General features: G+C 64.3%; 1 protein-coding gene and 1 long non-coding RNA gene across 2 annotated transcripts; one reads left to right on the top strand and one right to left on the bottom strand.

The window, feature by feature from the left end:
- Nucleotides 1-1157: 1157 nt before the first annotated feature.
- Nucleotides 1158-4048, bottom strand: LOC118659292. Its single transcript, XR_004968484.1, has 2 exons — nt 3797-4048; nt 1158-2092 (listed from the first exon to the last, which is right to left on the bottom strand). It is a non-coding gene; the product is annotated as an uncharacterized LOC118659292 (long non-coding RNA).
- An 11902-nt stretch (nt 4049-15950) lies between these two features.
- On the top strand, nt 15951-19339 carry ACTB (actin beta). The gene is made up of 6 exons (XM_036315711.1): nt 15951-16102; nt 16851-16979; nt 17106-17345; nt 17784-18222; nt 18306-18487; nt 18607-19339. Exons 2-6 carry the CDS (start codon nt 16857-16859, stop codon nt 18748-18750), a joined length of 1128 nt encoding a protein of 375 aa, XP_036171604.1. The 5' UTR covers nt 15951-16102; nt 16851-16856; the 3' UTR covers nt 18751-19339.
- Nucleotides 19340-20277: the final 938 nt, after the last annotated feature.

Genomic DNA, 20277 nt, shown 5'->3' with positions numbered 1-20277 from the left:
GTCACTGCCGAGGCCTCGGCCCCGGCGGGGGTGTGTCAGGGGCACCTACGAGCTGACCGCAGACGGTGGGGTGGGCACTCAGCCTGGCCAATCTATCCAGGTGCAAACCGCAACCGGGGGCTTCATGGGCGAGTGGACCGGCGTGCGCCCCGTCCGCGTTCCCGGTGAGAGGCTGCCGAGCGCAGCGGGAGGACGGGCGCGCCGGGCTCGCGTCCCGCCGGTTCCCTGCGGGCGTGGGCGCCGGCTTTGGGTCTATTGTCTCCCAGCTTCGCAGCGAGGCTCCGCCCGAGACTGCAAACTACAATTCCCAGAATTCCCGGCCGCCCGGAATTCCTGCTGGGCTCTGCCAACAGGGGGCGCTGGGCACCTCAACCTTTCTGCAGGCCCTGGGCGCGTGTGGGCTGTTTAGCTTGTGATGATACTGAGGGATGCCGGCTAAGCATCATGCTTTTAAAATGCTTAAGTCTTTAAAGTGTGTTTTTATTGCATCTTGTACTTTTTAAATTGTGGCAAAATACACAGCGTAAAACTTGCCATCTTAACCACGTTTAACTTTAGGGTTTAGTAGTATTAAGTACACCCACTCGGTGGTGGAACAGCCGGCAGACCGTTTACATCTTGCAAATATGAAACTCCTACCCCCTTGAAATTCCCCTTTTCCCCTCCCCCTGGCAGCCACCCTCTGCCTTCTGTTTGTAGGATTTGACTCTTCTCGGTAGTTCTTGGAAGGACAGCACTTGTCCTTTTGTCTGGCTCACTCACTCAGCAAAAGTCCTCGAGGTTCACCCTTGTCATAGCACCAATCAGGGTTTCCTTCCCTCAAAGGTGGACTGTATTCCACTGCATGTATACGCCACATTTTGTTTATCCGTTCATCGGCGGTCAGAATGGCACTTTTATCTTACTTGTTTGTTAAGAGAAAGTTTATTATAAAGTTGGAGAGGTAAAAGTGAGCCATAGAAGAAATGGACTCAGGAAAGAAGGTACAGAGGCAAAAAAGGGGCTCTTAGAGCTTAGGAGAGGGAGGGAGAGAGAGAGAGACAGAGAGAGGGAGAGAGAGAACACCCTGGGGGAGGGGTGGGGAAAGGCAGGGGTGCTCCACAGACAGAACCTTGCCCAGAGTCTCACGTGTAAATGCATAAAATAAATGCGTCGAATGATAAAGGAAACTATAATTTATTAGGGTTGTAAACCTAGAAGCTCACTGTCCTGTCCCCAGACTTCGGGTTTTCCTGTCACCTAGTTCGAGTGATGCTTCTGTGCATGGCCCGCCGACTTCATTCCTAAGGACACCACGATCACTTACCCTCCATCAAAGATCCCTACAAGTAGAACTTTCTGGGAACAGCTCCATCTCTGCTTAAGATTGCCACTCAGCCTGTGCCGCTTGCGGTGCCATCCGCCCTCTGGGATCAGGAACCATCTCCCCTCTCGCCAGCCGGGAGGATACCACACAGAGTCCAGGGATGATGGCTCGCCTCACCCCTAGATTTCTCAAAGGCGAGCAGGTCACCCCTGACAAGTCACTCCCTGTGGATTCTTCCTCCCGGTCCTCCCCGGGACGTGCGGCACGCCCGCCTCACTGAATGTAGGCCACCGAGGGGTTGGAGCTTCTACCGGCCAAGCCATCTGCCGGAGGCCATGCCCGTGCCCGGCTGCCTCTGGGTGCCGCTCATACCTGTAAATCCGGCCCAAGGCGGTGGCGTCATCCACCTGGTTTCCCACCGATGGAAATCGGCAACATTTGACTTCCTTTTGGAGTGGAAGCTATTTCCTCCAAGGTCAACCTTGCTCTTCAGCCCTGGGGCATGCTGGGATCTGACCCCAGCTCGGGGGCTGAAGGCCACAAGGGGTGGAGCCTGCAAGAGGGTCCCTCAGGTGAGTGTTCAGAAGGGGACTGCTCCACCGGGTGCCAGCTGATCGTGTGCATGAGTGCACCCAGGCGGGGTGCCTGCGGACCCTCTAGCCCCGCTGTCCTCTGGAAAAGGGGGAGACACGTCCTCACTGACAGGGTCCCCAGGAGGCTGCAGCGATCCTCTTGCCTGATGCTTTCCCGCAGCCACTTGTCCAGCAAGACCTGATGAGACAGAGCCTGCGGAGGGGGGAGGGGAGCTACAGATGGGGAGCCAGCGGTGGGCTGGGGGCACCGGGAGAACCTAGCTGGTCCCTGGTCCCTAATGGATTGAGCCCAGGCAGCACAGGTCCATCTCGCCAGGGTGAGAGGTTCCCACTAGAGGGCACCCGGGAGGGAGAAGTGTCTTCCACCAGGTCCTGCCCAAATCCTGCCCAAGCCCCAGTCACTTCTTTCTCCCCAACCCCCCTCCTCTGGGCCCCCGCCCCTCCTTCCTTACTCTCAGGGCCTCCCTTCCCCTGGGCAGCTTCACTCCCTCTACAAAGGCTCCGCTGTCCCCGCCCCACCCCCACAAGCCTGTCAATCTCTCCTGCTCACACCTCCCCCTGACCTTGCCTTCCGCAGCTGGGTCACCTTGGCCTCGTCACTTAACCTCCGCGTTTGGGAAGATTCTTTCCCGGGGGTCACGGGGGCTTTCACCCGAGAGCCTGGGTGCGACCCCCCTTTTGCTTTCTCTTTCTTCTTCCCTCTCCTTTCCCAAATGCACTTTCTTAACCCCACACCCTCCTCCCTTCCTTCCTGCTGGCTCCAGCTGGGCTGCCCACAGCCCTCCGGGGCTCCCAGCACCCCAACAGTGCCCTAGGGGCGGGGCTGCAGGCCTCGCGGGCTGGCACCCCATCCAGGCCTGTCCTCGCCGCCGCAGAGGCTCCTGAGGCTCGGGCCACGTGGACTCGGAGGCCAGGTGACCTGCATCCTGCTGAGTGTGCTGTCCCTGAGCCTCACCTGGAGTGACCCTGGCCCCGGGGACAGGACAGGCGGGACGGGACGGGCAGGCATGGGGCTGGCTGGCCCCATTTGTCAGAAACACAAGCCTTCCCGGCCAGGCCAGGCCAGGCCACTGGCCTAAGGAGCTGCAGGTGGAGACCTTCCCACCCTGGCTCCCCACCCCAGGAAGTCGTGCCTTCTCCCAGGGGGGCTGAGGAAAAGGGGGGCCCCACGCCAGACCCCTTTGTGGAGCACCTGAGCGGCGGGGGCTCATGCACCGCAGGGAGGTCTTGGTGACTGCGGTGCACGGAACAAGAAACAGGGTCAGAGCTCCACCCCGTCTCCCCACCGGCTTCTTCCTAAAAAGTGCGAACTGTTTCAAATACTCGGAAAAGCACTGAGGGGACAGAGTGCGCCTCCAGGCCCGGGAAGCTTCTCACCGAGCCTCTTCGGCTTCGGCTTCTCAAATAGAGGCCATGCTGCGGGCATCGGGACCCTCACCCTCCGCGCCTCTCCCTGAGCCCCTGCCGCCGCCGCCCAGCCCTGCGCCGGGCACGCGTGTCCTGTGCGTGCTTTCACATCCTGCCCTGGGTGTCATGTCCCCAAGTCGCCGCCACCCCCTCAGTGCACAGCCCCATCCGGCTGTCGGCCAGCAGCCGTCACCCCAACCAGCACACAGGACGCTGCCATTCCAGGAAGCTCCCTGTGCCCCCCCCCCCCCCAGCTGCTACCTGCCCCCAGAATCACCACCCTGACTGCTGTCACCAGACGTGAGCTTTGCCTGGGAGCGGGGCCTGGGCCAGAGCGAGGGTGTGCGCCTCTGGGCTCAGGTTCATCCAGGGACCAGAGACCAGCCCTGCTCTTCCTGCCGCCGCCTGAATTCCACCGCATTCCTCTGCCCGCCCTGCCCGCCCTGCCCCGGTGTCCAGTGTCCAGCGGCTTCATCCCGGGTGTCCTTACACTTCACAGCCTGCACGTGGGTGCGCGGCGCTTCTCTCCCCAGGGACCTCGCTGAGACTGATCAGAACAGCCACCGGGGCCATCGGGGCAGGTCACCCGCCAGGGGCCAGGGGGCCAGGGGCCATCCTGTCAGGGCCGCAGACCTTCCCGCGCCCTGCCCGCCGGCAGCCTCAGGGTTAAAGCGCCCGGGGCCGGCGGAGAGGGAAGGGGGCGTCTGCCGCAGGCCCCCAGCCTCTCCGAGAGCGCCTCCGGCCCGGCCCCCACCTCCCGGCCGGCCGGGCCCCCGCCCGCCCCGAGCGGACCCGCCCCGGGCCGGCTGCCCTGCGGAGAAGCCAGCGCATTTCGAAAGGCCCCCTCCCCCGGCCCCTCCGCAGACGGGAAGCGCGGGGAGGAAGCTGCGCGGCGCGCCGGCAGCCTGCGGGCCGGATGACTAAGTTCGGCTCCGAGACCTGCCACCCTTTGCCTTTTATGGCGGCCTCGTGGGCAGCGGACGTGGAGCCGAGGGGCGGCCGTGACCGCGGCTGGGGGCCGGGAGGGGGCGCGGCTCGGCCTTCCCGCAGCCCCTCTCCGCCCCGCCCCCAGCTCGCCTGGCCCAGACTCCCCCGAATTTACCGAGGGAAACTGAGGCCCGGAGAGGGATGGGTGCTGCCGGGACGCATACCTCGGCGGGGTGGAGCCAGATGACACCCAAGGCCCTGCTGCCCGGCCCAGGGCCCGATACAGATGCCACCCCCACGTGGGCAGGGGCTGGCAGCGGCATTTATTGAGCTCCACTGTTGTCTCCCGGCATGTTATTCTCCTCACCGCCGTCCCAGAGGCAGGGGGGCCCGGGTCCCTGGGCCGCAGAGGCGGGGGAGCCCAGAGCACACCTTTGCTCTCCTGGGAGCGTGCTCAGTGGGGGTGCCAGGCAGGAAGCAGCTGCCCCCCTTCCTTCACTCTAACCTGGCAGGGCCCTGCTGCGTGTCTGACTTCACGCTGCACAAACGGGGGAGAGCATCTCCCCGTTGAGCAGGTGGGGAAAGCGAGGCTGTGAGCAGAGGGAACAGCCCAGGTCGCAGGGGCTAAGTGGCACGGCCAGGGGTCTGGCAGGTGTGCCTGGGAGGGGTGCCCGGCCCCGAAGTGTTCACGTGCACAGACGCCCACAGGAAGTTAGAACTGCTGTGCGTCTGCCCGAGCTGGTGGCCGTGTGACCCTCTGGGCACAGCGGCGTTTCCTGAGGTTCTTCAGCGCCCCCTGCCCGGCCCCAGCCCAGCGCTCAGGCCGGCTCCGCCCCGGGTCTCTGTTCAAGCACAAATTGGGGACAAAGTGACTGGCTCACCAGGACGCTGTACACTGGGATGGGGGGGGGGGCAGTAGGGGGCAGGCCCCAGGAAGCGCCTTGGTCAGGGCCTGGTCTGGAGGGGGCGAGGCAGGGGTTTAGGAAAACCCGAGGCTGGGCTGGCGGGGGGACTGCGGGCCCCTGGGGGGAGGGGGCAGGCACACCTCCTCCTCCCTCCCAACGCCCCCTCCAGGGGTGCTCCAAACCTCGCCTTTTATGGAGAGGAAGTTGGGCCAAGTGGGCCGGGCCTCCGGAGGGGGGGTGGGGCTGGGGCCTGCAGGGCGCTCGGGCCTGGAGCAGCCCGCGCTGGACCCCTCCGAGCCGAGCCGGGCAGCCAGCTTATCTCCATGTGAGCCCTGCGGGCTGGGAGCACCCGATAATAACCACCCAGCCCGGCAGAGGGGCCTGGCCCTGGGTCCCACCGACCCGGCTGGAGGCTGGCAAGGGGTCTGAGCAGCTCACCTGGGCAGCTACCTGCCTGGGGTCCCGATGGGCCCTCCACCCTCGGGTTTGCTCCCGCCAACCTGCGAGAGACGGACCTCTGTTCTGGCGCCCAGTGTCTGGGCCCAGACTCCCCGCAGAGGAGGCCCCCACCCTCAACTGCCACCAACCCCAGCCCTGGCCACCCAGTGGGAGGAGGGCTGGGAGCCCAGGATTTAGGGCCATCAGGGAGTCCAGAGTCCACGTGGGGCCCTGGGGCCCAGGCCGAGGCCACTGGGCCCCGCTATGCAGTTGGGCACACTGAGGTCAGAGGCAGCAGGGCGGGGCCAGGGTGGGGCGGGAGTCCTGCTCTTCCATTGCGGCCAGTGAACCCTGGCCCGAGGGCGGGGGACACTGGAATGCTGTCTCAGGTATTCCCACGGGGACCCCACGAGTGGCCTGCCACAGGCTGTGATTCGCCCCATCCCCCCGACATTCCCAGCTCTTACAGAGACGTGGCCTAAGTGTCCGCGTGGGGCACGGCAGGAGGGCTCAGTGGTCAGGGCCTGGGAGGGGCGTGCCCGGTGTGTGCTCCCCATGGTCTCTAGGCCTCTTCTCCGCCCCTGACAGACAGCTGCCTCCTGCCCCGCCCAGGCCTGGCCTTGGCCATGGGGAAGGCGGTGGGGGAGCTCCCAGAGGCTGGCGCCAGACCCAGTGCACCCTGGGCCAAGGCGCTGTCCTGATTAAGTCTAGATATGGCCTGCAAGTGGCCCCTGATGACAGGGAGAGGCCCTGCCCTTTGTCCTTTGTCCTTTGCCTTTGTCCTCTGCTCAGGGGGCTGCTGGGATCAGGGCCAGGAAGTTCAGCTCATCAGCTGATGGGCACACACCCTCCTCCTCCTCCCACACCCTCCCACACCCTCCCACCCCTCCCCCAAAGCCCACTGTGGGTACCACGGAGGGAGAGGCCACTGGCCCGGAGCTCCCCGCTGGGAGCAGGAGCGGCAGCCACCACAGCAGGCCCTTTCCAGCCCAGGAGTGACATGGGGCACTTTTCTGAGCTGACACACCCCCGTGTTGTCCTCCCGACACCCCCCCACAGTGTCCCCCCACTTTACAGGTGAAGAAACCGAGGCCTCCCCGTTACCTGCCCAGAGTCACAGAGATGGCACACCTGCCCCATCTCGCCATCGCCCCTTGGGCAGGCCCCTCACTCCTCAGCCTGACCTGTGATTGGGGGAGCCATCAAGGCCCCTGCCTCATGGGACAATTGACGGGGAGTGAGCAAGACAGGCCTGGCCCCTGGAGGCCGTGAAGGGCAGTGGGGCCTGTGGGGGATGGGGACTCAGTACCTCACCTCCAGGGGAGCACAGCCCTGCATGGGAGTGAGGGAGCCGCACACACCCAGGCAGGTCCCGGCCCCGACTGTCAGCCTTGGTACCCACAACCTTAAAACGGTCTAATGACGCTGCCTGCCTACCCCTTGGGGTGGCCATGGGGCCAGAATCGAATTCCAGAGCCACCGGAAGGGAAGAGCACCAGGCCAGGCCACTGTCCTCACGCCGTGGCCGTGGGCGTGCGCACACCTCTGTTTCTGTTACAGACTCCTGCTCGGCCAGAGGCGGCGAGGAACTGAACCCGGGGGGCTACCGGCTGCTGCTTTACGTGGAGCCACCTGCTGAAGCATCAGCTTTGGCCCGTCCCGCTCGCCCTCTCCCGGCCTTCAGCCTCTGTAGCTCCCCAGCACCCTGCAGGACAAAGTCCCGGCTCTGGGTTTATGCCAGTCCCCGAGCACATGCCTGCCCCAGGCATGCTGGATGCCAGCTAATCCATCGCCAGGCTTGCGAAGCACTTTGCCACCTCCTGGCTGGACGCCAAAGCTGTATTGCTGTGGCCCTGCAGCTCCCTGCCCTCGCTGGGCCAGGCAGAGGCTGAGGGGAGGAAGGGCCGGCGGCCAGCTTTGCGGGGAGCAGCACAGAGGTCCTGCAGCTGTCACCTGGGCGGCCTGGTCCCAAGTCCCAGATCCAGTTCCCACCAGTTCCCTGCTGGGTCTGGGGGTGCTCCCAGTGCTGGGTCCCAGAGGCTGGCCCCGTGAGCTTGTGTCTGTGGGTGCCCGGCCTCCAGGAGGGCCTGTCTCTGGAACTTCGGGCTCCAGACCCCAACCTTAACCAGGTCTGTGAGTCTGGGCTCTGCCATGTCCACCTCAGTGTCCCCATCTCTACAATGGGGCCTGAATTCAAGACCCGGAACATTCCTCCCAAAGGGTGAGGGCTCGAGCCCCTCTGAGCTCCTTCCCTCCGGTGTCCGGGGGCTGAGGGTTCCCCTGCCTTATGCCCACCCCACCCCAGCTCACCCACTGGGTTCTTTCTCATCTGGGGCCACCATGGGCTCTCTGGGGTGCTGGCCAGAATGAAAATGGCGTTGGGCCCAGATCTCCCCACTGAGGCTCCCACAGACTGTTTCCGAAGTGCGCCATCACCTCAGATGTTTGCAGCTCTCCCATCACCCCCTCTGCCAACACCCTCTCTGTGTCTCCTTGCTGGACTCCTATTCAAACGTCAAGGCCCAGCTGAGAAAAAGCCCTCCCCTGGAAAGCCTTGCCAGACCGCAGGCTGCCCCTCCTTCCGGCCAGGCCCTCCACGCCCAGGATGTCAGACCGTGGTCCCGGGACCTGTGGAGCGCGGGGCTGGAGTCTGACCTGTGAGCATGATCAGTCACTGGTGAGTCAGCTGCTGCCGCCAAGACCCGAGGACTTCCGGTGACTCTCACCCTCCGCTCCCCTCCTGCCAACACCGGCTGGAAGGTGTGCGCCCTGAGCTGGCCCGCCCCTTCCTCCCTGGCCTATTCCTCATCGGCTTTGGCAGTCGCAGCGCTCGGCTCCTGCCAGGGCCCTGCCACGCCCTGCGGGACAGGATGCTCACACCCTGGAGACGACGCATCCATTCCTGCCGCGGCTCCCTTCTCTGCAGAACTAGGTCCCTTCCGTCCCTCCTTCCGTCCGGCAGATGGAAGCTGAAAACCTCACTAATGACACGCCAGGAGTTGGGGATTCCACAGAGAGCAAAACAGATGTGGCCCCGCCCGCAGAGCATGGAGGGAGAGGAACCCTGTGCCCACACAGGTGCCTCTGATTATCAGATGTGAGCGTGACAAGTGCAGGAGCCAGGAGAGCCCTGCCCTTGCCTGGGGACCAGGGAGGGCTTCCTGGAGGAGGCGGTGTTTCCCCTGAGCCCTGAAGAGTACGCAGAACTTAAAGCAGCATAAAGGGTGTGTGGAGGGAGGAGGGTCCATTATGGATCGAGAAGAGCAAGTGTAAGGCCTGGACAGGCAGGGCTCCGGACTGGCAGGGCCATACTCTCAACCTAGGGACCACCACGGCGTTCGTGGGCAGCTACACGAATTGCCCCAAACTGGCTACTTCCATGCACATTTCCAGCTCCCAGGAGCCCCTCATGCTCTGGCCAGTCACCACTCCCGAGGGCCAGCACTGCCCTGACCAGCGCAGGCCCGCTCCGCTCAGGCTCCTGACGCCCTGAGCTCCAAGTCACAGCTGCGCTGCTCTGTGCCTCCTTTGCTCAGCGGTGCGCTCACGAGGAGATCGGCGAGCTGCGTGGGCCTCTATGCACGCACCGCTCCCAGCTGCCCCTTCTGCTGCTGGAGTGCCCCCGGGTACCCTGAGGTCGGGGCTCTGTGAATATGTGTATATTCCAGATGAATCTATGCCACCGCTCCTGTACCTGCCTATCGGTCCATTATGGTGCACCCATGTTTCTTGGGTAAACACCTGCAGTTTCCCACCGTCCGGCTGCGGGTGGGGTTACAGGTCTCCCGCCTCGCACGCACGCGGCGGCGGTGGTGGCGGGCTTCCCTTATCCGCTGCTGGGCACAGCGCCTCTCGGTGTAGTTTTGGCTGCACTTTCCAGCTGGCCTGTGACGCTGAGCATCTTTTCATCTTTAGAGAGGTTTGCAGATCTGGGCGGCCTCTTGTTTAAAGCACCCAATCAAGGCTTTTGCTCCCCCCTCCCTGGCCTGCTTGCCCACATGCTGGCCAGTCTTCTCTGCTGGGATCACAACCCAGGCCGGAGAGGAAGTTGAGGCATCAGGGGCTTCATGCCCACCTCTGGCCCACGGTCACCAGCATAGGGCCCCCCTGTACTTGCTCTGGGCGGGCCCGGTCTGAGCAGTTCTGTTCACTCTCCCGTCCCCTCCCTACAGCTCTGAGACCTGGGTGAGCCACCTGCCCCAGGCCACCAACCCACAATCCGCTCGGCTGCCTCAGCAGGGAGATGACAGCGGGCACCCTAACCTTCCATCTGCTTCTGCGTCCGCTGCTGCCCACTGTGTGCTGGGACCACGATGAACCAGCCTGGCCCTGCCCCTGCCCCTGCCCCTGCCCCTGCCCGCCTGCAGAGAGGGCTCAGCGAGGCCTCAGGACCAAGCAGGGGTTGGCCAGGAGCGTCCCCCAACCTGAGCCTGACCCTTTGAGGGCCCTGAAGTCCCTCTGACTTGGGAGGCATGAGGATGAGGCTCTGCAAGTGGGCAGGGCTGGGCTAGGCCAGGCTGGGGCGTCTGGGCAGCTGGGGCCGCTCAGGCCGCCTTAGAGCCCCATCCTTCTTGGCCTTGGGAGGGGGGCCCTGCCCCCGCACTGCACAGACCGCCTGGCCCTGGGGCACACACAGTGCACGGCCTTGGGCCTGCCACGTGCTGTGGGCCTTGGCTTCTGCTTTGCTAAGGAGACAGGTGGCGGCCAGCTTCCGGGGTGTCTGTGACGACTCCTTAAAGGCCCAGGAGCCCACCCAGGAGGTGCCATCCACTGGACGCTCTGACCCTGGTGAGCCCCGAGTTCGGCGTCACTTCCCAGGACATGCAGGGGCCGAGTGACAGAACGGAACCGAATCGTGGCAATGTTCAGAGAAACGCGGGGTCTGAGCAGGACTCTGCCTTCCTGCCTGGCGCCCCTGCTCTGCCCTCACTGAGGGCCCAGTTGTCCCCTGTCCCGACCCCTGCCACCCGCCCACCCGCCCTGGGCACAGGGCTTATTGCAGAGTCCTCCCTGGGCCTGGAGGCCCCTGCTGCGTCCCTGCGTTCTGATACACATGTCTCAGGCACATCTGTGTGCCCCCCACACTGTCACCCCCAATGCGAGGGGTCTCAGCAGCCCGGGGCACTTAGACAGTCAGAATTCCTCCCCAGCGACCGGGAAATGAGGGGGCGCCCTGGCTGCTGCCCCCAGGCTCCAACAGTGGCCTCCTTGCCTGGCCCATCAAACCCAAGCCCATGAGTGACCAATGTCACTGAGTCAGGGCTGTCCCCAGACAGTGCAGGCTGGCGGGTCCCCTCATATCCCCAGCAGCGACAAGGGCTGGACATGGGGAGAGATCAGTCAGGACACCCAGGCCGCGGGACCTGCGTGGTTCCTGGCGGCAGCGGTGGCGGCAGCTGAGATTTCTGGCCGAGGAGGCTGGTTACACAGCGACGTGGCCGCGGCGATGATCAGGTTTCCACTTGGATGGGCCCCAGGCCCCACGGCCAGAGGAGTGGCACCAGCTGACAGGTGCCCCACGTGGAGCCCCGTGTGTGCCCGCGGCCAGGCAGGGTGCTGGGGAGCACGCCTCTGCTAGTGCCCGCTGGCCGCTCTGAGCCTCAGTTTGCCCGTCTGGAACATGGGCTGCGAGCAGAGACCACTGAGGCTGGAGGACTCGTGTGCTAGTAACTGCAGGGCGGAGTCTCCCCCGCTCACTGGCCTCAGTTTGCTTGTCTGAGAAATGGGGAGAGTCCAGCTGAGCTGGCAGCGAGCTTTCTGGCCACAGCAGCCTCAGGTACTCTGCCTCGCCTTGTCCTCTCAGGGATCGGAGGCCAGGCTGCGCCCCGTGTGGCTGGTGACCTCTGTGAGTCAGCCGCCCTGTCCCAGCCCCGCCCGCCTGCACTTTCCCAATACCTCCCTCCCCCACTGGTTCCCCTTTCACTTCCTCGGTCCTCCCCTGCCCCTGGGACCTCCCCCGCAGCTCCCAGGTGGGCTCTGAGCCCCTGGGCCAAGCAGGGATGAGGCCACCCAGTTAGAAAGCTGATGAATCCCTGACACTGACCATGTTGTCCCTGGGTCCGTGTCACTGGCTGCTCCCAGGCCCCCGGGGTGCCAGGCACAGTCTCCCTTTCTCACAGCCCTGGGGCCCAGGCCGAGGCGCAGGGTCCCTGTGGCAGGGTCTCCTGCTTGGGGGAGTCCCGCAGGTGTGCCTGCTGATACCCGGCTGTCAGGGCCAGGAGTGTTCAGAACCTTGGGCTGAACTTGAAGTGGCCACTGACCCCACCCCACTTGGTCACCCTGTCCCCTGCCTCAGGCCCCGCGTGGAAAAAGCCTGGCTTTTGAGGGCTCCCTTGACCTCCAGGTGACTTTGGTACGTCCCCACCGGCTCCAGGCCGGTTGCCGTGGGCCCGGTGACCAGTGGGCTTCAAGAATCTCCTGGAACCACAACTGTGGGGAGACCCATGAGGCTGGGACTCCCAGCCCCCGACACCCCCCCCCTCCGCTGCTGAGGTCTTCAGGCCCCAAGGGGTCCTCTCCTTCCTCACACGCAGGGTCTGTTGGGGACATCAGACCAGCAGGAGGGCCTGGGAGAAGGAAGGGCTCAGCGGGGTGTGTAGGGGAAGCCCAGGGCTCCTTGTTCTCTGTTTCTCTTCTGAAAAACTCCAAGCGAGAGAGGCTGGGAACTCCCCAGGAGTGCCCGGGGCCTTCCTCCGGTGCCAGGGGGACGCGGGTGGGGGTGGGAGGGGGTAGTTTTTAAGGATTTTTCAAACTCTCCCAAGAAGCATGAGAAGTTCCCAGTTTCTCCAGGGCAGGACCCCCTTTCTCGGGTGACCCCTGCAGAAGGGAGGCAGGGGAGGCCAGGCTGGCGGAGGCTGTCAGGCCTGGGAGGGGCTCTGGCCAGACACCAGGCCTGGGTGGGGCCCGAGGTCCTGGCTGCTGCCCAGGAGAGCACACTGGCCCAGCCCCTCCCTCCTGCTCTGGGCCCCACTTCAGGGTCGCCGCCTGGGGGTCCTTTGCTGTCTTGTTTGAGGTCTCGGGGATCACACCTGCTTTACTCAGGGTGTTGCTCAAAGCTGTCTGGTGCTGTCTGTGTGGGAAGCGTGCCTGCTGGCTGGCGCTGCCTGTGGGATGCAGGAGCAGCCTGACCCCTGAGGCCTGGCTCTTGGCTGTGTGTCCCTGGCTGGGCGGCTTCCCTCTCTGAGCAGGGAAGCTGCAGCTGCTCTGAGGGAGGAGGGAGGAGGCTGGCAGGCTTTCTGGGGGGCCAGCCCAGGGCTGACCTTGAAAGTGTGGTCAAGCTGGACAGGAGGCAGCAGGACTCCAGCCCAGCCCTCCCGGGACCTCAGGAACTCTGGGGTCCAAAATTTCCTCTTGAGCCAATCCTGGGAGCAGAAGGGGGGGGGGGGGAGGGCAGCTGGAAAGAGCAGGCTTAGGCCCTCGGGGCCTGAGATGTGTGACCAAGGGCTGGTGGCTGTCCCCTCCGGACCTCAGGAGATAAGCAAGAGCTGAGGACAGAGGTGGGGCCCAGGAGTTCAGACTCTGGAACCGCGTCCCTGGGGGCGCTCCAGCGACACTTCACCAGGGAGGGGCAGGGCGGCCTCAGAGCCGGCCTGGAGTCCTGGAGGCTGGACTCTGAGCCTGGGCCGGTCACCAGCCTGCCTCAGTTTCCTCCTCCGTAAAAAGGGGTGTGTTTGCTGGAATGCTTTGTCCCCGTTCACTCGGTTGCCCTTCGCGGAGCACTGACTGTGTGCGGCGGTTTCTCTTCCCTTTCTCAGCCTCACCTCAGCTTTTGCCTCTGAAAAAACGGAGCTTGGGGTCCCTGCCTGGCGGGTGTGGGGGGGGTGGGGCAGAGGGATCGAACGCCCAGGGAGATGGGTGGGTGGGGGGTGAGGGGGGGTCCTTTCGTAGGGACTGTCACTGTCCCCTGGCCTGGAGGTCTCGGAGGGGGGAGGGGGCTGCAAGAGAAAAAGCAGCAGCTGACAGGCAGGCGGGGCGGCCACTGGCCGAGCTCCCGGGGCTGTGCCCGCCCAGCGGCCGCCCCGCAGTCCCCGCAAGGGCAAAGTTCCCAGCGAAGAACCTGCTCACTTCCTGCCGCCGTCCCGCCCCCTTCCTCTGCCGCTTCCTCTTTTCCTCCTCCAGCTGCTCTTTCTCTTCAGCCCTCCCCCCCCCCAGGCTGGTGCCCCCTCCCCTCCATCTGCCCAGGGTCCTCTCTGAGGGCTGAGGACACCCAGGCGGTCACTCGTGCAGCAGAGCCAGGCCCGGGGTGGGTGCCGCGGGGGGAGGTGGGTGTGACGGAGTCCCTGGGAAGGCTGGCTGAGGAGGGACCCTAAGCTCCATTGTCAGAGGAAGAAACTGGGGTGGGGCTGAGAAGGGGAAGAGGGACACCCCCACCCCAGCACAGAGCGGCGGGTGTCAGTGAGGGGTGGCTGAGGCAGGGCTGAACCGCAGCGGCGGGTGGGGGCGCCGAGTTACGCAGGCCAGCCCAGCGCAGGGGTCTCAAGCGGGGAGGGTACAAGTTGCAGACGCTAACAGGCTCCCGCTGAGGGGCTTTCTGCGCTGGGCTCTGAAGGATGCATAGGAGAGCACCAGCTACCTATGACAGGCGGCCGCAGCGGGCCAGGCATGCCCCCTCTGAGGTCTGGTGGCCCTGGTGCTCCTGCCCCTTGGCGGGCCCCTGGCTAAGAGGGAGGCAGCAGCACAAGTCCTGCTGACGGACAGGCCCCCAGGCCTGTTCTCCACCCCATGGAGCTCCCTGGAGCCACTCGGGTCTCCCATCCCTCCTCCTGCGGCCTGGTCCTAGCCTGCCCAGCACCCCTCCAGGCTCATCAACAGGCAGCAAAAAGTGCCCCCCCAGGCCCCGCCCCAGTCCTTGAATCGCAAGGTGGCTGGCCAGACGCCCTTGACTGAGAGATACAAGGCCAGAAGGAGGACAGACTGGCCCTCAGGAGGCAGGAGGGGATGGGCTGGGAATGTTCGCCCAGGGCTGGGGTGGGGGCGGGGCGGGGGCGCTGCAGTGAGTTTCACGGAGGTTCCCTGGGAATGCCAGCCTGAGGCTCTGAGCCTGCGGGCCCCGCTGTGCGGGTGCTGGGCACCCTTTCCACCTGGCTGTGGCCTCGGCAACCTTCAAAGAGACCTGCCACCAGCCTCCTCCATGGGGCCGGACCAAGCCACCTCTCCCCTGGACACACATTCCACATCCATATATGGACTCACTGGTCACTGGTTTCAACACACAGTCAATGAACACCTCTTACACGCTGTGCAGCCCCGGCAGCTGGGGACAGGCTGGCGGGGACAGCCTGGCGCCCAGCTATGCCGCCTTCCCTTCTCCTCCAGGTGAACAGTCGCCTGTCACACCTCTGGGGAGGTGCACTCCTCTGGGCTGAGCCAGCTGCGCCCCTGGGGTCCCGCGGCCCCGGGGCTTCCGGCTGCCACGCGCCGAGCACTGTGGGCCATCTGGATACAGGCTCTGCCTGCCCAACTGGCAGCTCTCGGAGCAGGGAACCACCCAGAACAGGGCACCCAGGTCGTGCCAAGTGTTTGGAGAGACCCAGGGCAGTCTCGAGTGGCAGGGAGAGGGGCTTCTCCCAGGGCAGCTGGCCTTTCGCTACTGGCCCTGCGGCCCCCAACTCCTCTCTGGCTCACTGAGTGTCCCTCCCCGGTCCTTGGGGACCTCCAGATGGGCCATGAGGCAGCTCAGCTGTGGCTACATGACAGAGGATGGACGTGGGCCCGGCTGCGCCCAGCAGTGCCTGGTAGCTGCCTGGGCCACTGGCTGAGGCCCAGGACGCCTTGGCTGGGTGTGAGGGCGGCCGGGCTCCATGGAAACAGTTTCTTTGCTCTCCCGAGCCCGCCGCTCCCGGTACCACACCATCCTCCTCACCCCAGGGCTAAGGGTACAATGACCCCCCCCCGCTTGGTAAGCTGAGCATCCCCAGCCAGAGCCCCACCCCACCCCCACCCAGGCTTTCTGGGCAGTTGAGCGAAGGTTGGCAAGGGGGCAGGGAGACCCCCTGAGCACCCCTTTGTCCACAACTGTTTAAACTTGAGCAGCACCCACAGCAACCAGGGGCCACGGGGGAGCTCCATGCTCATGTGACATCCACACCCGGAGGGTCCCGGGGTGGGGGGACACGGGGGGACCGGCCACACGAGGCCGGACTGAGCACGGCCCGGCGGGGCGGCAGCCCAGGGCGCGCACCCCTCACCCCCGGCCAGGGCCCAGCACCCCAGGGCGGCCCCCGGCCAAACTCGATCCCTCCTCTTCCTCAATCTCGCTCTCGCTCTCGCTCAGTCCCTCTCCTTTTTTTTCCAGGAGGGAGAGGGGGTGAAAAAATGCTGCACTGTGCGCGAGCCGGTGAGTGAGCGGCGCGCGGCCAATCAGCGCGCGCTGCTCCGAAAGTTGCCTTTTATGGCTCGAGCGGCCGCGGCGCCGCCCTATAAAACCCGGCGGCGCGCGGCGCAGCCACTGCTGAGACCGTCCGCCGCCCGCACAGGCCACTCGACTTCGCCGCTCGTCCGCCTTCGCCGACCCACACCGCCTCCTGGTAAGCCCGCCGGCTGGCCGGGCGCACGGTCCGCGCCGGCCCTCACCGCCCGGGCCTTCTCACCGCCCGGCCCGCGCGCCCCTCGCCTCTCGCCCCGGCCCCGTGGCCAGCGCCCGGGCGCGGGGAGTGGACTCAAGCCCTGGTGCCTCGGGGCCGGGCTGCGCTGCGCTCAGGGCGCGCTCCCAGGCGCTGCCGACGGTCCACCGGGCCTGGGCCTGGAGCCTGGGGCCGAGCGGGCGGGTGGCTGCGCGGGACGGGACGGGACGGGACGGGACGGAGGGTGGGTGGGCGCGGCGGGGCCTCCCCGGCCGGGTGGGGACTGGGCGCCGGGCACTGGGCACTGGCTGCGCGTGCTCGTGTGTGCGTGTGCGCGCGCGCCCCAGGGCTGGGCGCCGCGGCCCGGGCGAGGCGGAGCGGCCGCCGGAAGGGGTGGGGTTGCCGCGCGCAGGCGCCTGCGCACACTGGCCGCGGCGCGGGCCCCGTGGGTGTGGTCTCTGCGCGCCCGGCCGGCCGGCGCGGTTTGAACGCGGCGGGGCGGGGCCGAGGGCCTGGCTTCCTGCCGCGCCGCGGGCCGCCGCTCTCCAGCGTTTGCCTTTTATGGTAATAACGCAGCCGGCCTGGCTTCCTTTGTCCCCAATCGGGGCGCGCGCCGGCGCCCCCTGGCGGCTCGAGGGCGCGGCGCGCCGGAAGTGGGCTGGGCGGGGGCAGCCGCACCCGACCCAGGCTCACGGCCCTGCTCTCCCTGCAGCTCGCCATGGATGACGATATTGCTGCGCTCGTGGTCGACAACGGCTCCGGCATGTGCAAAGCCGGATTCGCGGGGGACGATGCCCCCAGGGCCGTCTTCCCCTCCATCGTGGGGCGCCCCCGGCACCAGGTAGGGCGCCAGCCTGGGGTCTGATTGGGTGGGTGGGGCGGAGGGTGAGGCCGAGTCCTTTAGGTTTCTGGGTGGGGTCGCTGGGATCTGGCCCACACTGAGGGCACCTCGCTGCTCCTTCCGCAGGGTGTGATGGTGGGCATGGGCCAGAAGGACTCCTACGTGGGTGATGAGGCCCAGAGCAAGAGAGGCATCCTGACCCTGAAGTACCCCATCGAGCACGGCATCGTCACCAACTGGGACGACATGGAGAAGATCTGGCATCACACTTTCTACAACGAGCTGCGTGTGGCCCCCGAGGAGCACCCTGTCCTGCTCACCGAGGCCCCTCTGAACCCGAAGGCCAACCGTGAGAAGATGACCCAGGTTGGTGGCCTTTGGCTTTCCCTGCGCAGATCCCCATCCTTTCCTGTCCCCTCTGCCACGCCCTTTCTCACTGGTTCTTTCTCTGCCATTCTCCTAGGACTTTCTTCTCTGACCTGAGTCTCCTTTGGAATTCTGCAGGTTCTATTTGCTTTTCTCCAGATGGAATCTTTCTGTGTTTGCTTCTCTGGCTAGGTTTTTAAAGTGTAAAGTCTGTGGGTGTAGGTACTAACACTGGCTCGTGTGACAAAGCCAATGAGGCGGATGTAAAGTGGCCTTGGGAGTGTGTATTCAGTAGGTGCACAGTAGGTCTGAAGTGAATCCCCATCCTGGGGTCCCTAGCACACTTAACCTGTGTTCCTTGCACTCTTTGCATGTTCCTGGTCTGGCCTGACTGCCCGGTGGCTTCCCCAGTGTGACGTGACCCGTTTCTCCCTACAGATCATGTTCGAGACCTTCAACACCCCCGCCATGTACGTGGCCATCCAGGCCGTGCTGTCCCTGTATGCCTCTGGCCGCACCACTGGCATCGTGATGGACTCCGGAGACGGGGTCACCCACACGGTGCCCATCTACGAGGGCTACGCCCTCCCCCACGCCATCCTGCGTCTGGACCTGGCGGGCCGGGACCTGACAGACTACCTCATGAAGATCCTCACCGAGCGTGGCTACAGCTTCACCACCACAGCCGAGCGGGAAATCGTGCGTGACATCAAGGAGAAGCTGTGCTACGTCGCCCTGGACTTCGAGCAGGAGATGGCCACCGCAGCCTCCAGCTCCTCCCTGGAGAAGAGCTACGAGCTGCCCGATGGGCAGGTCATCACCATCGGCAACGAGCGCTTCCGCTGCCCCGAGGCCCTCTTCCAGCCCTCCTTCCTGGGTGAGTAAGGCCTCTCCCTGCCCCGCACAAAGGCCACTCTTGTGGCCGCACCGGAAGCTAAGTCTGGCCTTCGTTCCCTTCAGGCATGGAATCCTGTGGCATCCATGAAACTACCTTTAACTCCATCATGAAGTGTGACGTCGACATCCGTAAGGACCTGTACGCCAACACGGTGCTGTCCGGTGGAACCACCATGTACCCAGGCATCGCCGACAGGATGCAGAAGGAGATCACTGCTTTGGCTCCCAGCACGATGAAGATCAAGGTGAGTGTCCGCCCAGCTGAGCTGGCCTGGCCCAGGGGAGTGTTAGTCTGGCCTCGGTGGGGTGGGCCCCTGTGGTCGCCAGCAGGGTCCTTAGGCTAACTGTCCCATTGTCTCCCCAGATCATCGCGCCCCCTGAGCGCAAGTACTCTGTGTGGATCGGCGGCTCCATCCTGGCCTCGCTGTCCACCTTCCAGCAGATGTGGATCAGCAAGCAGGAGTATGACGAGTCCGGCCCCTCCATCGTCCACCGCAAATGCTTCTAGGCGGACTGTTACTTAGCTGGTTACACCCTTTCTTGACAAAACCTAACTTGCGCAGAAAACGAGATGAGATTGGCATGGCTTTGTTTTTTTTTGTTTTTGTTTTTTTGATCTTTTTTTTGGCGCTTGACTCAGGATTTAAAAACTGGAACGGTGAAGGTGACAGCAGTCTGTTGAAGCGAGCATCCCCAAAGTTCTACAATGTGGCCGAGGACTTTGATTGTACATTGTTCTTTTTTTTAATAGTCATTCCAAATACGAGATGCATTGTTACAGGAAGTCCCTTGCCTGCCCCAAGGCCGCCCACTAATCCCTAAGAAGGGCCAGTCCTCGCCCGAGTCCACACGGGGAGGGTGATCGCATTGCTTTTGTGTAAATTATGTAATCCAAATTTTTTAATCTTCGCCTTAATACCTGTTCTTTTTGTTTTATTTTGAATGGCCAGCCATCGTGGCCCCCGTTTTTGTCCCCAACTTGAGATGTATGAAGGCTTTTGGTCCCCCTGGGAGTGGGTTGAGGTGTGGAGGCGGCCAAGCAGGGCTTACCTGTACACTGACGAGACCAGTTCAATAAAGTGCACACCTTAAAGGAACTTTGTGGCTGTGGATGAGTTTTGGGGGAATGGGTGCGGCTGGGAGAAGGGTGGGGGCCAGGCTATCTCTACTGCTAAGGGGGGAGGGGGAGGTGCTCTAACCTAGGCCTGGACCCATCTGGGTTGGGGGGCTCTTGGGAGGAAGGAGTTAAGGATCCTGGCCTCTGGACTTGGAAAGGAAATCCCTGGTCTGGCCCCCAGCTGGTTTCTGAGGTGCAGGTGGGTTTCAAGAGGGGCTCAGTTCCCGGGACCCACCCTCCGGGTTGGGTGGGTATCTTTGTGCCTCCTCTGAGGGGGTCTCTTTCTGACCTTGGTGTCCTCTTGGGAGGGGCAGTGGTGGCTGCTAGGCCACAGCCTCTGTGGGTCTGAGGCTGAGAACAGGGTTACAAACCTGCAGGCTCACCGGGAGTGACCATGACAGCTGAAGAGGGGATTTATCTAGGGGTCTGCAGGGCAGCACCGAGACCAGGGCTGGGGTACGGGTGAAGGTTGGAGATGGCTCGGGGTGTCAGGATTCCACCTTGTGGGGTGGATGCCTTCCTATGCATGGGCAAGTGCAGTCCCCGCCTAGTCCTCCTGGGACCCTGCAGGGGAGAAAGCGGCCGGGATCCTGGAGTGGGCCTTTCTCCTGTGCTGCAGGTCAGCAAGGGGCTGTGCAGGCCTCCAAGTCAAGTCACTGCTCGAAGAAAACAAGCCTGGCCTGCCCTTCCCCTGCCAGCAACTGCTGCTGGTACCAGCAGAGAAAGAGGGTGAGGCTCCCCCCGTCCCCCACCCTCCCCTTGAGGGACCTTGTCCCATTTCTCCTGAGGCAGTTGGATCCCTATCAATCCAGATTTGAGGCTGAGGGCGTGCTCCCCTCCTCGGAGGGGCACTGTGGCCCTTGGGTGGAGATTGGCCATCCGGACAGTCATTTCCTATCAGTGTGGTTACCTCCCCCT

Source organism: Myotis myotis, unplaced genomic scaffold (genome assembly GCF_014108235.1).
Source record: "Myotis myotis isolate mMyoMyo1 unplaced genomic scaffold, mMyoMyo1.p scaffold_m19_p_6, whole genome shotgun sequence".
Classification (NCBI taxonomy): domain Eukaryota; kingdom Metazoa; phylum Chordata; class Mammalia; order Chiroptera; family Vespertilionidae; genus Myotis; species Myotis myotis.
This window is presented reverse-complemented; position numbering and strand designations above follow the sequence as displayed.

Coding starts and splice junctions, on each gene's coding strand:
- ACTB (XM_036315711.1), top strand. CDS start 16,857: ATGGATGACGATATTGCTGCGCTCGTGGTCGACAACGGCTCCGGCATG. Junction 17,346..17,783: donor ACCGTGAGAAGATGACCCAG/GTTGGTGGCCTT, acceptor TTCTCCCTACAG/ATCATGTTCGAGACCTTCAA. Junction 18,488..18,606: donor CCAGCACGATGAAGATCAAG/GTGAGTGTCCGC, acceptor TTGTCTCCCCAG/ATCATCGCGCCCCCTGAGCG.